General features: G+C 36.9%; 2 protein-coding genes across 2 annotated transcripts; both read right to left on the reverse strand.

Annotated features, from left to right (window-relative positions):
- Window positions 1-7,540: 7,540 nt before the first annotated feature.
- Window positions 7,541-8,203, reverse strand: LOC114281075 (uncharacterized). The gene is made up of 2 exons (XM_028223516.2): window positions 7,820-8,203; window positions 7,541-7,723 (listed from the first exon to the last, which is right to left on the reverse strand). The coding sequence occupies exons 1-2, from the start codon at window positions 8,201-8,203 to the stop codon at window positions 7,541-7,543; spliced, it is 567 nt and encodes a 188-aa protein (XP_028079317.2).
- A 241-nt stretch (window positions 8,204-8,444) lies between these two features.
- LOC145819994 (uncharacterized) lies at window positions 8,445-9,642 on the reverse strand. Its single transcript, XM_082914216.1, has 3 exons — window positions 9,110-9,642; window positions 8,655-9,018; window positions 8,445-8,561 (listed from the first exon to the last, which is right to left on the reverse strand). Exons 1-3 carry the CDS (start codon window positions 9,640-9,642, stop codon window positions 8,445-8,447), a joined length of 1,014 nt encoding a protein of 337 aa, XP_082770342.1.
- Window positions 9,643-13,605: the final 3,963 nt, after the last annotated feature.

The raw sequence follows: 13,605 nt of genomic DNA on the forward strand, positions 1-13,605 counted from the left end.
ACTCTTTTTAAAATCACACATTTGGCGACTAATCTTTTAGTCGCCAATAGTCCATCAATCGCCGACTAAACGGTTTAGTCGCCCAAAATAAACACTTTTGGCGACTAAAATTTTCGTCGCCAAAGGTCCTTCTGCGAAAAAAAAAAAAAAAAAGAACCAATTTCTTTGCTTTTTCTGAGATTCGAACTGCCAACCTCTCCCACATTCAAACCGCCAACACCTTTAGCAACACACTCCCTCCACTATGCCACTTCAACATCACATGAATATATATGCAATATATATTATTTATATAGTATATTGACCGGTATTAATAAAAATTATATATATAAATATAATTATTTTTATTCAATATAATTTATGTAAAAAATAAATTATTTATTAAAAAAAATTTAGGCCACTTTTGGCGACTAAATCCATTATTTAGTCGCCAATTCTATTATTTTGGGCTACTAATTAATTTTTTGTCGCTAAAAAAATAAGTTCAAATTAAAAATAAGCAGTTTTGGCAACTAAATCTGTTTTTAGTCGCCAAAAATGTCCCCTTTTGGCTACTAAACTGAATTTTAGTCGCCAATTGACTGTTTTTAGCTACTATTTTTTTTTTTTTGTAGCCAAAAAGCTTCATTTTCAGTGACTAATCTGTTTTTAGTTGGCAAAACACCTATAATCGGCGACGAAAATGTTTTTTAGTCACCAAAACCATCACTTTTGACTACAAAATTATTTTAGTCGCCAAAAACTGTCACTTTTGGCTACTAAACAACCTTTAGTCGCTAAAACCCCTACATTCGGCGACTAAACTGCCTTTTAGTCGCTAAAACCCCTGTATTCGGCGACTAAACTCTTTTAGTCGGCAAAAGTGTTCAATTTTGGCGCCTAATTCCATTTTAGTCGCCAATTCTACTACTTTCAGCGACGAAAAATGAAGTTTTAGTCGCCAAAAATGCTTTTTCTTGTAGTGACATGATGCACCAATTATGGATGATATCACTATGGATGATTACCCTACTTGTGATGATGCTGACATTGTTAATGAAGATATCCTTACTCAACCATTTTCGGGAGGGCCAATTGATCCATCAATCCTTAAAAGTTTTAAAAGTCATGTTACCACAGCTATTTGGAATGGTGCTGATGAAAGGGGACCCTTGAAGTGTCATAATCACTCGTCTAAGATTCATTCGTAGCCGTGGTGGGAACAAGGAAACAACGCTACATTTGTAAACATTGTGAAGATATCAGGACTTGCACACTTAGCTCGTTGCACATACCGTTTTGTCAACAAAATTGTAGTGTCTAGTTTTGTTGAGAGATGGCAACTGAAAACAAACACTTTCCATTTGACTGTTGGAGAGATGACTATCACATTGGACGATGTCCCCACTATTTTAGGGCTTCCCATTGTAGGCAAATATATTAGCGTGCGTACAATACCTTGGAAATTGATGAGCAAGAGGTCAGGCATGAGATGTGTAGTGCTGGAGATAATTCAATGAGGCTTGAGTGGTTGAGGGCACACTTTCATAATGTCATAGACAATGATTCAATGGAAAGAATATCATGTGCAGGTAGAGCATACTTGCTATTTTTGTTGGGTTGTCAACTTTTCAGTAACAAGACTGGTACGAACGTCCCCGTTGTTTATTTGAGTTTGTTGTCCGATTTGACGATTGTATCTTCATATGCTTGGGGTGCTGCTGCATTGGCATACTTATATAGACAGATGGGGTATGCTAGCAAGTCCGGAGTGAAACAAATAGCCGGTTACATGACACTCCTTGAGGGATGGATCTATGAGCATTTTTGTAGATTCCAACCATACTTGAATATGAATTACACTCGAGATATGCCACATGTTTACAGTTGGACTTCTCAAAGAGTCTGGTGAAGAGACACAATTGCAAGCTTTTCAAGTGGAGCTTGATAGGTTGGGCGTACATGATGTATGTTAAAAAGTCTTTCAAAATTTGAAACTCTATATCATACAAAATTTACAGTTGTTATTGTTTGTAGGTTATTTTGGACCCGTACCAGAGTTGCAGAGATGTTCATCCATGTCACCTAATTACGTTCTACCTCGGTTGCCTAAAATGTCTGGAAGTAGTTGAATCATATTGTAGACGTCCCCGAACGCCCCGGGAGGAACGAGTCCCCCCGTTCCGTTCGATATTGGGCTCACTACAGTTCAGGACTCTCAAATGTCACAGTTCTTAATCTGAACCAAAGAGTCCAAATCCGACAAATCGTTTTGAGAAAACAGATTTTTAGAAAAGAAGTGCCAAACATGGACTGCATTGCCAGATACAGAGTCGCCACCTAAATATTTTATTTTGGGAAATTTAGGAAACCCTGACTCGTTGCCTAAGGCCACGTGTCCGTCATCACCAAAGTTGCCTCGGCTCGAAAACTTGGGTACGATTGGGGAAGGTCACTTCGTGAGCACCCCCGCTCGCCTGATCAAAGATCGGCCTCTACTAACCATGATATCAAGTTTTAAAAACATTGTGTGTTCTTATTCCGATTTTTTAGCCTAGGTTTACTATGTGATGTGCACAACATACAAGTATAGACCGGGTCGCCTGAATTGGAACAAAACATTTCGTGTTTGTTTTTGAAAGATGGTTTGATGGTGCTACTCGCAAGTAGGCTAAGACGTGGATTTGCCACCCTCGGCTGGGCTTAGAAAATATGATTTTGCCACTATTTAGAGGGCTTAAAACACACATTTGATGAATTGTTCCAATCCAAATAACCCAACCTTCACCCACAGGCATTCAGGCAGTTATATCATATAAGCACATAGCCTCATGGAAAGCATGCTATTCATGGCAGTCACTCACACGCATGCAAGGATGCTAAAGCATAAAACTTACTGAGTACTCCAAGCCAAAACAGAAGCTAATTAGAAATCCATGCATGATCCTAATTATACAGAAATGCCTAATGCAACACATGCAAAAATGCAACTATAGCAGGCTCAGCCATTCTAAACATGGCATATGAAATGCTACAGCTAACATGTATTCAACTTGAAATTGAAAATACAATGCAGTTAGTATGATGTGCCGAGCCCGGTGCATGCAAAACAGATGAATGAATGCAAACATGCTATCATACTGTATGCTAATTGAAACATGCCCTAATCTAACCATCATAAGCGGGTAAATAAAAGGGAGAAAGACGTGGGGTTGGAAGACATACATCACACACACGCACACTTATTACAGTTGTGCCCTCACTCGGAGGGTCCGAATAAAATAATATACAGTCCCAAATGAATATTACAGTCCAAATAATTACAAAATCCTAATTAATTAACAAATTAAACTAGGTAAGCTGTAAACTAGCATGCAAGCTAGGGACTGCCTCGATGCTGCTTCGGATGATAAATGATGCATGTCCGGGTTGCTTGGCACGGAAATCCACTGCGATGCCCCAATTAGCCTCTGTTTGCGATTGATACCGGAATGCTGTGCAAGGCTTTTGAAAGGCTACTGATTCTTGATTTGCTGCAACAGAGAGCAGGAAAAGGGCATGGCAATGTATTTTCATAAATGTATGCATGCCTCGATTCTCGTGCCACCAATCACGCATATCGATGCATGATGGCCGAGGAGTCGAATTGCACGACTCAATATGAAATGAATGCACATATAAACACAACAAAACCTAAACTCCATCATGGATAATCCGGAGTGTCGGTGATTGGGAATTGAAACACGTTCCGTCACTCGAAGTACGAAACGCCCCTCGTTTCCCGTGCTCGGGCTAACTCCTATCCCCAACACAATGCAATATGCATGACATGCATGAAATGCAACTAAGATACAACTTATCATGCACATTGCTAGGAAATGGCATACACGATGCACGAGGTAACATGGCATACACAATGCGCTAACATACGGCCTAGCATACACAATGCTATGAAATGAAATGGCATACACAATGCAATATGGGCTTACACCAACGTGAGTGGACCTCAACCACACTCACATCAGAGGCCATGAGATGAAAAATGAGACACTCGAAATGCGTGTACACATGCACGCAAACCGAGGACCGATCCTAAGGCACAAATGCCACTCTAACAAGGCATGGCAAGGCACGAAATATGGCATACAAACATGAAAGTTTCAGCACTGAAATGTGATACAAAATGATCCCGAAACATGGAAACATGGCACCCGATGCATGAAATGAGACCCGAAACATGAAATTAGGTACATGGAATGACCTATGGCTATGCAAAGCATGCATTATTTGAACACAAAGTGTGAAGACAGAATCAAGAAAGTCCCAAAACAAGCATATTTACATTTTTGAGCAAGGCCAAAAGGTGAACACAAATAGGGCTAAGTTAACATGCAAAAAAGGCCCCAAAAGAGAGATAATGAAGCAAGTAGCAGCTTCTGGACCTAAATGGCCAAGATCCCTTCAACAAAGTTGAAGAGGGGCTCAAAATGAAGCACTTTACAGTTTACAACAAGTCACAAAAACAAACACAAGTATGGCTAAACTAATGTGCAAGAAATGGGCCAAAAGGGAGACAAAGAAGCAAGTGATGGTTGCTGGCCTCAAACAGAGGAGGGCCCTTCAAAAAAGTTGAAGAGGGGCCCAAAATATGATATTTTACAGTTAGTGACCAAACCCAAAACAGTGCACATGCAAGCTTAAAGTACTATGCAAAATAAGGCCTAAAAAGAGGTTTAAACACAAAGAGCAAAAAAGGAGCCTCAAACAGCAAAGGACCCTTGATCAAACATAAAGAGGGGGTCAAAATAAGTCTATTTACAATTCAGACCAGAGCCCAAAAATATAAGCACAAGGGGTTAACAAAACATGCAAAAATGAGGCCAAAAGAGGGATAAAGAGGCAAGTGACAAAAGGAAGCCTCAAAAAGTGAAGAGACCTTCAAAAATGTTGAAGAAGGGCTCAAAATAAGCCACTTCACAGTTTATAACCAAGCTCAAAACAGTTTACAAATAGGCCAAAAATACTATGCAAGAAAGAGGCATACAAGAGAGGTAAAGAAGCAAGTGTAAAAAGGAAGCCTCAAACAGGGAGAGGCCCTCAAACAAACATGAAAATGAGCTCAAAATAATGCTATTTTCAGTTAGGGTTAGAGCCCAAAAATGCAAGCAACTAAGGCTTATATACAAAGCAAAAAAAGACTAGAAAAGGGAAGAAAGTGACTCACCCTTGTAGACCAATGCTCCAACAACCTTTGAGCCAAGTTTGGGAGTTCTTCACCTCTGGAAATCAGCCTCAAGCTGCTGGAATGGAGGATGGGGGTGTGGTGCTATGAGGTGGTGTAGAAATGGTGTAGGGTTTGGGGTTTTGGAGCTTGGAATAGAGAGAGAGAGAGAGAGATATATATATATATATATATAATACAAGAGCCTTAAACCAAATTTTTCTAACCTCCTGAAATGCAGCTGGAGCTGCTGGTTTTGTAGACAAAGGAGTGGAAAAAAAAGGGGGGAAAAATGGGGGGGGAAAACAATTCAAATTTCCCCCCAAAAGGTTGACCCTCGGGCATAAGGCCTAGGGGAAAACAAATTGCACATCTAGAACACACTTGGGGAGGGGGTCATGGCCGGCCAGATCAAAAGGGCAAAAAAGTTCATCCAACTAGGTAAGTGGCCGACCTGCTACATTTTCTGGCTGGCCTGCTACTTTTCAGGACAAAAAAATGGGTCTACCGGAAAGAAAGGTGGCCGGTCAGTGGTAGGGAGGTCCAATGGTGGCCTTTCAACTGTTCAAATTGAAGCCCCGGAAGTTATCTTTCCAATGGTGCAAACCTTGCATTAAAATTCCTCCTGTGGAAACAGTTATGCCCTTTTTGGTGAAGCCACGCAGATTTCGGTCCAACCGGAGTGATACCCTACTTTAATCAACTATATCTCCCCCGTCCGGAATTGGATTTAGGAGATTCTTGAGTGAAAAATGAAGCCCCAGAAGTATTATTTCCAACGGCGGTGGCCTCATAGCTTGATTCCAAGTATGCAAATGAATAGGCCCAATTCGGCGAGGGTTGTTCGACTCTTTCTTAACGGTTCATGCCCATTTTCTCCCCCAACTGGATTTCTTCCCTCTTCTCCTCTTTTCTTCGAATCCAAACCCCTAAGTAAGGTGTTTTGAAATATTTTTCAAAGATTTCATCTCTCTTTCATTTATTTCCACTTTGTCCTTGCTCGATTTACCGAAAAGCGCAACATTTTACAAAATGCAAGCCTCGGAACATCGTAAAAACTTTATTTCAAAAACGTTTTGAAAGAGAGGGTTTTAAGGTCTAAAATCTTTTGATCAAGATTGTTTTGGTCCAAAAAGGGGTATGAAGTTGAGCTTTAACTCTCTCCTTGCCGAAGAAACTGAACCTTTCCCCTGCACACCTTTCTCCATCATGTAAACCATCAGTCGCGTCCAAGTCTTAAAGGCAGTCAAAAATGGGGTGTCTACACATATCACCCTTATAGAGTTTTGAGATAGTTTGGCAGAGTGCAGATAATCCCTAATCCGCCACTTGGCCCTATGTGTGCTTCTCGAGGAGCCACAGCTCCATGCTACAATGTTATGTATGCATACTTGGACATCATTTGGGAGGCATAGGACAACCATGTGTTATCTGATCGGAGGAAGAGTACACCGGTACGGCAACCTTGGGATTGTGTTCCTGCTTACATGGATTGGTACCAAACCATTACCCATATGTATGTTCAAAACCTAGCGCGTCGTTCTCAAGTGGACCCAAATATATCAGTATCCTAGCCAAGACACACATGTACTTTTTTTTTTCATTTACATTACAAATTATTTATGTAAACTATTATAGGTTTGTATATAATGTTGTATTTGTTCTCGTAATGCAGCATATGTCACAGATATATCAGATTACTCATCATTTCATTGAGGCTGGCTATGAGGACAATGTTCAACATTCTAATAGACTTTGCTACGCAATTGATGCAATTGAACAGCTTCTTTAAGATCAGAACATTAGTGAAATTGAGCCCAACACATCTGCTCAAGGTCGATCTGCACCCATCTCTTTCATTACACATCGTTTTGGAGCACATTACACTCATCGGTTACGTAGTTGATAGTAGTTCATAATGTTAGCACAAGTAGTTTGTGATGGTGTTGGTGGATGTATAAGGAAACAAATATTATTATTGTCTTTCAATTATGTGCTTTTTGGATTATGTAAAAGGAGACATATAGTTTATGATGGTGTGGATGGCTTGAACTACTAGTTAATATTATTATTTCTTTTTAGATACTTGTTGTTTAATATTATTACTTTTTAATAGTATTTGCACTTGGTTAATATTATTTTCATTATGTTTTGTGTTCAGACAATGTAAAAATTATGACATCTATTCCATAAATTAGAGAACTATAACTCATATGATATTCTTTTTTTAAAAAATGACCATTACAAAATCTAATGGCAAAATGATATCCATCTCATTACCTCATGCTAGTAAATCATAAAACTAATGTCTTAAACCTCTCATGACTGCTCTCTAATATATCAATCTATGTCAACTACATCAAATGTCTCGCGAGTAGCAACATTAGGTCCTATGTTGTCTTTGAATTGTTGAACGCGGCTAACATATGCATTCTCCCATTCTAATGCACAAGGGTGATGGTGAACTTGACAAAGCACAGCAATGAAAAGAACTGGATGACCGGCCTCCAAAAATGCATTCATCTACATCCAAAAAATTACATATTTTTACTGAATCCATCAAATTTGCAATTACACAAATATTAAACAACAATGTTAGGTTATTTTCATAAGTTATACCTGCACAAAATGATTTCCATTGACAAATCCAATGGCAATCTCACGACGATCAGCTAGGGTTACTAGCGGTGATCTCAAATGTATAAAAGTGAGGCACTGTTGCAATGACAAGTGGTACAAGACTACATTATAAAATGATGCAATAAGATGCCCCATGTCAGGCATAGTCATCCAACAATCAAAGCATGGGCTATCTTCAAAATATAAAAGGATGTGTGTCAGCTTCTCAACCCTCTCATGGGACCCGTATAGTATGACGTATTCATCTTTGTGATTATTCAATTCATGTAGCAGATCACGCCTAACTTGCACCCAGTCATTCTTTCCAAGATCAAGTAAACCCGCAATAGCTCTAAAACCACAATTCCCATCACTATCTACCATCCTTCATCAACTTTATGAATGGTATTAACATAGGTGGGAAGTCACCAGCAAATGCACTTGGTAAACTTGTTCTTGTACGATATGTCTTTGTCTTCACATTTTGCTTCTTCTCATGCACTTTCGAAGCTTTCTTTTTCTTTGACTGACTGGAAGCAGATGTGCTCTGGTTATCATGGCTATCGTCAACCAACTCAAATGCACATGGGTCACGACGACAAGATATATCAATTTTCTTATGTCCTCAACGTAGATTAGGCTTCACATCAGGCTTAATAAGAAAAGTGTTCGTTGGATTTACAATTTTTCTCAACTTCATCAACATATCCAATTGTGTAGCAATATCAGACTCATTGAACCGCTTCAAAATCATCTCAAGTTATGGGATACAAGTCAATTCCAATATCTCAACATTCAGATTACGCACATATATAGTAAGTCGCGTCCAATGTACATGTATGCTACTGAGTGGAATAGGACGGCCTTGTCTCATGTAATCTGCAATCTTGTGAGCATAAGTTAAACCATGTGTGTGCCTAAGAACACACCCACATGCTGTAACATCAATTCCAATTGAATTTGCTTTCTTACTCTCTGCCAACACGTACTCCAATGCACAAATAGACACATTACCCCGGAGCTCTCTAAATTGAGAAGGTTTGAATTGATGTTGCACAGTTGTCAAACTCTTCTCGAATGATGCTTTTACTTGAATGTGCTGCAACTCAAGTAGACAATGTATTTTTTCAAATGAAATCTCAAATATCATTTGACTTGAACCTAATTGCCTCTTCAATCTAGCATGAGCACTCTCTACCCTATTCATATGGATGTAAACAAAAATAGTCAAGCATACGAATTAAAAATAACAATATCATTTATAAGAAATTTTAAAAAAACAAATATTACCAATTGGTTGTAACATTGCCAAAATGCATACACATGTCTATATGTACAGCAATGAATTTTTCTTGATACGGATTCAACCAACTCACAGTAACATATTTGATTGCCTCTGAATAGTTACTGAAATCCTTATGCAGTATTGCAAGGTGATCATTGTATTCCTCTTCAGTCGATGACAATACCAAATAGTTCCATACAGTGTTAAACTTCTCCCATTTTTCTTTTGTCTCAAACATTTTCTTGCATTTTGCAAATACCTTCTCATTAATATGCAAACAACATAACAAATGTCGAGCATTCAGAAAGGTGTTGTCAATGGCATTTATCAAAGCAAGCTCTCTGTGTGTGACAATGAGTTCAGGTAAAACACTGTCATCCATAAGATCACGCAAAGTTTGTAACGCCCATGCATAACTATCAACCCGCTTAGTTTGCAAGTATGCGATAGCAACGGAAAATGTCATATGAGTTGATGTCACTCCCACAATTTCAAGAAGAGGAAGCCGATATCTATTCGTCTTATATGTGCAATCCATAATCGACACACGGGAGAACGTACGAAGCAAATCCAAACTCACTGGATGTGCTCAAAACAATTCTGTGACGGTTATAGAGCCTTCCTCACATCGATGACACTCAATGTACTTATGTTTCGCTAATTCACCCAATAGTTGTTGCATCTAGGATTTACCAGCTTTCTGTAGAACCCTACATCAATGTCGTACATTGTAAACTGTCTTCATTGTGTTCATATTAAGGGCATCCCTCTATTTGAGTGTAATGAGTATCTGTTTTAGTCTTACTAGGCTCCTTGACATATCTACTAACAGCGACTTTTCATTAGCTGACAATCTCTTTGCATATGAATATCGTTGGAGATGCTCCGCAGCTGGATGATTATGCAGTCTGCAAACTGCATTCAATGTCTATTCATCGTTTGTTTTCAACATAAATGCCCTCAAATCAAATGGACATTCGCACTTCTTCGTACCAATTTGTCTCAATAAGTCTTTTGAGCCATCTTTCAACTTTTTACGCGATCTATACTTCTCACTCCACTCACAAGCAAGATAAATTCTTAGTCTCTTACAACCGCCACCATAGTCTAACGTCATTATAATAATAACAAAGCCATTTGTCCTTCCAATATCACGTACACAAGTGAGCAATTCATCTTTGTTGTCGAAAAACCTATATATAATGTCACATAACTTTCATAAGAACAAACTAACAAACTAATTAATAAAAATTATGAACTTACGAATTTCATATTGAAGGTTACCTGTTTAGCTATAAAATGACTAGTACAATCCACCATAATATCCAATCGAACCTCAGTTTCTTCAGTGTATGCCATCTGAAAAAGGGGGAAAAACAATTTTCATTCGATTGTATAGAGTCGAAAAAAATTATAAAAAAAAAAATCGGCACTACAGGGCCAAAAATAATGAAATAACTCGGCACTACAAAGACGAACATAATTAAACAATTCAGCACTATATAGCCCAAAAAAATAAGAAAATTCGGCACTTTAATACCGAAATAAATTAAAATAGTCAGAATTTAAGTATAAAAAAATATTAAAAAAAATTCAGAACTTGTATATCGAAATATAAATAGTATTTCGGAAGTTGATTTCCGAATATATTGATAAAATTCAACACTAACTATCCGACTAAAAAAAAAATTTACTACACGAAAAAACTAACATTTTCATCATTGATTTTGCTATCACCGGATATATTTTTGCTTGAGTTTGAACTTCCATAGGTTTGCAACTCTTCCATATAAAAATCAAGTAAAAATTGTAGAACTAATAACTAAGCGATGTAAATAATAAAGTATAAACCTAGAGATTAAAGCAATATGAGAGATGTTTTGAGAGAATTACTTTGCAAGCAATAGAGGAGTATAAAGTGTGTAACAAGTAAAGTGACAGCAATGGAAAAATTAGAGTTTAATTTTTTTAATTCAAAAGATGTATATTGAGATTTTTTTGTTCTTAAAAGATGTGTACAGAAAATTTTTCTATATAATATTATGAGTGTTCTTGGATGTCTATTATGGTAATTTCTATTTAGGATATAATTGTCAGTAAATTAATATTTCATTCAGTGTGTGCCCTGAGCTAATCAGGTGTGTGGAAATAGCATTTCCCTGCCCTCAAGGCTAAAATTACTAAGATGTCCAAATTTAGTCAATTTTACCAAAATGCCTTCACTGCTAAAATTACTAAAATCCCCTTGGGACTGACTAATTTACCGAAATGTAAGGCCAATTTTACCATTTTATCTTTATGAACTATTTACCAATTTATTCTAAAGGTAATTCTATTTACACATATAAAAAATTTCAATACACAATATTTATATCTTTCAGATATAGATTATTAAACAAAAGTCAAATGTTCAGATATAAACTTGTGAACAAAAAGCAATTTTTTTGGACATAAACAGCTAAATGGAATATATATTTGAACAAATTATTTTTGTTCATTAATTTATGTCCAAATATTTGCCTTTTGTTCGAAAATTTATATCCAAACAAAACAAATGACATGTACTGAGATTTCTTGTGGTGTGTGAATAGAATTTCCCTTATTCTAATTGCAAAATGACCAAAGTGCCATTAGGGCTCCAATTTACCATTTTGCTCCTAATGGGCAAAAATTACAATTTGGCCTTTTTATACCCAACTTCATTAAATAATTCAAGAAACACATATATTCACATAAAATATTGCAAAAATACCTGAAAATAGGAAAACTAGTAGCTTAAAAAATGATACAAAAATTTATGCAAATTCCAAATCTATCCCAAAGTGTTATATTTTTAGATTACCATAAGCGAGATTAAGCTATACAAAAATCAAGTTTTTCCAAAAAAAAATTCACTTTGATATTTTTCCAATATTAATTAAAGATGATGATGTGTACATAAAAAGTCTCCAAATCTACTAAGGAGTACACTTTTTAAGATTAGAACTCAAAATAATAAATTCTAGGCATGGATTCCATTTTCAAGAATATAAATCCTAATATGCCCTTCTACCAATTTTGTTAACAAATCAACAAATAGAGCTCATGAATCATGGAATAGAAGATAGAGGTAGAACGACATGAAATTACAACGTAAATCATACTAATAAAATAAGTGGAAAAAATCCCTAACATACTTCTAGTGCAAGAGAATAGATTATTTTTGTATATTATGAAGCTTTAAATCACAAATGAAAGAGAGGAGATGGAAAGGGGATGGAGGAAAGGCCTTCCAAGTTCCAAGTCTTTAAACTCACCAAATTTTCTTCAAGATCAACTCCAAGGATGTTCACGGAAATCTGTCACTGAAGTCTTCTAGGTTCAATTTTAGTTTAATGTCCACTCTTAAATTGATTTGATTTTAAACAACCCTAAAGACTCATTTTTTTCCATCACAACACACACTAAAAAATTTCATTAGAACATACTAATAATTGACATAAAATGTGTTTTCACCCACCCCAACCACATGCATATATACACGCTTATACATAAATAGATAAAGAAAAAATAGTACCCTTCATTATGGAAGAACAAATTTCTAAACGATACCAGATAAATTATAACTAAGAAGTTACCAAATTTAAAATGAAGAGGAAGATAATAGGATTCTAAATTACCACAATGACTGCTTGCCAATAGATATTCTTTGTCAAGCGTGAAGCTAGTCGTACCTGCAAAGAGTGAGCGATAGACAAATTTCTCTTGGACAATGGAGTAATTTTGGTCAAAAATCAAACTCAGACAAGTTCTCTCTCTCTCTCTCCCTCTCCCTCTCCCTGAACCATACCTCTCACACTCCATCTGTTACTCCCTCACTGCTCTTCTATCTCAACCATGGCGATTACTAAGCAGGGAAGGACGATAGCATTTTTGAAAGTAAAGGGCTACAAAGAAGGTAATTTTGGTCAAAAATCAAACTCGGACAAGTTGTTTTTTTCTTTTTTCTTTCGAACATGGATATGAGATCTTCAGGTTGAGTTTTGTTGTGACACTCGATTGGTAGGTATTTTGACTTTGTTTTTTAAATTACTCCATGTTAGATCAAGTGATCTATGAGTTTGTGTTTTGATTTTGTTGGTACAATTATTGTTTGTATGTATATCTTTTGTTCTTTTTCTATTCAAACTCTTCTTCAATTGAATCTGTAGTTGCTTCTTGTATTTTTGAAATCGACCGAACTCCATTGATAAATCGAAAAAGATGAACGGACTATTTCGAACCAACATTTAGTCGAAATTGGTTTGACAAATTCCCAACCCGAATAGGTTTAATCGAATGATGGATGAAGGGCAAACTCGACCTAGACCGTTCCGCACATAGGCCCTATTTGGTAGAGCTGTGGGAAAGTGATTATAGATTATAGCTTAAAATTATAACTTACAGCTGTGAACAAAAGCTGGTAACCTGTTTGGTGCAGTTGTGGGATTATGGATTTAAGCAGCAGAGTAGTGTTTGGTAA

The sequence above is a fragment of the Camellia sinensis genome, chromosome 1 (genome assembly GCF_055761805.1).
Source record: "Camellia sinensis isolate YWXY chromosome 1, ASM5576180v1, whole genome shotgun sequence".
Lineage (NCBI taxonomy): Eukaryota > Viridiplantae > Streptophyta > Magnoliopsida > Ericales > Theaceae > Camellia > Camellia sinensis.

Coding starts and splice junctions, on each gene's coding strand:
- LOC114281075 (XM_028223516.2), bottom strand. CDS start 8,203: ATGGTAGATAGTGATGGGAATTGTGGTTTTAGAGCTATTGCGGGTTTA. Junction 7,724..7,819: donor ATGGAAATCATTTTGTGCAG/GTATAACTTATG, acceptor TTTTGGATGTAG/ATGAATGCATTTTTGGAGGC.
- LOC145819994 (XM_082914216.1), bottom strand. CDS start 9,642: ATGGATTGCACATATAAGACGAATAGATATCGGCTTCCTCTTCTTGAA. Junction 9,019..9,109: donor GGCAATGTTACAACCAATTG/GTAATATTTGTT, acceptor CCATATGAATAG/GGTAGAGAGTGCTCATGCTA. Junction 8,562..8,654: donor TTCCACTCAGTAGCATACAT/GTACATTGGACG, acceptor ATGATTTTGAAG/CGGTTCAATGAGTCTGATAT.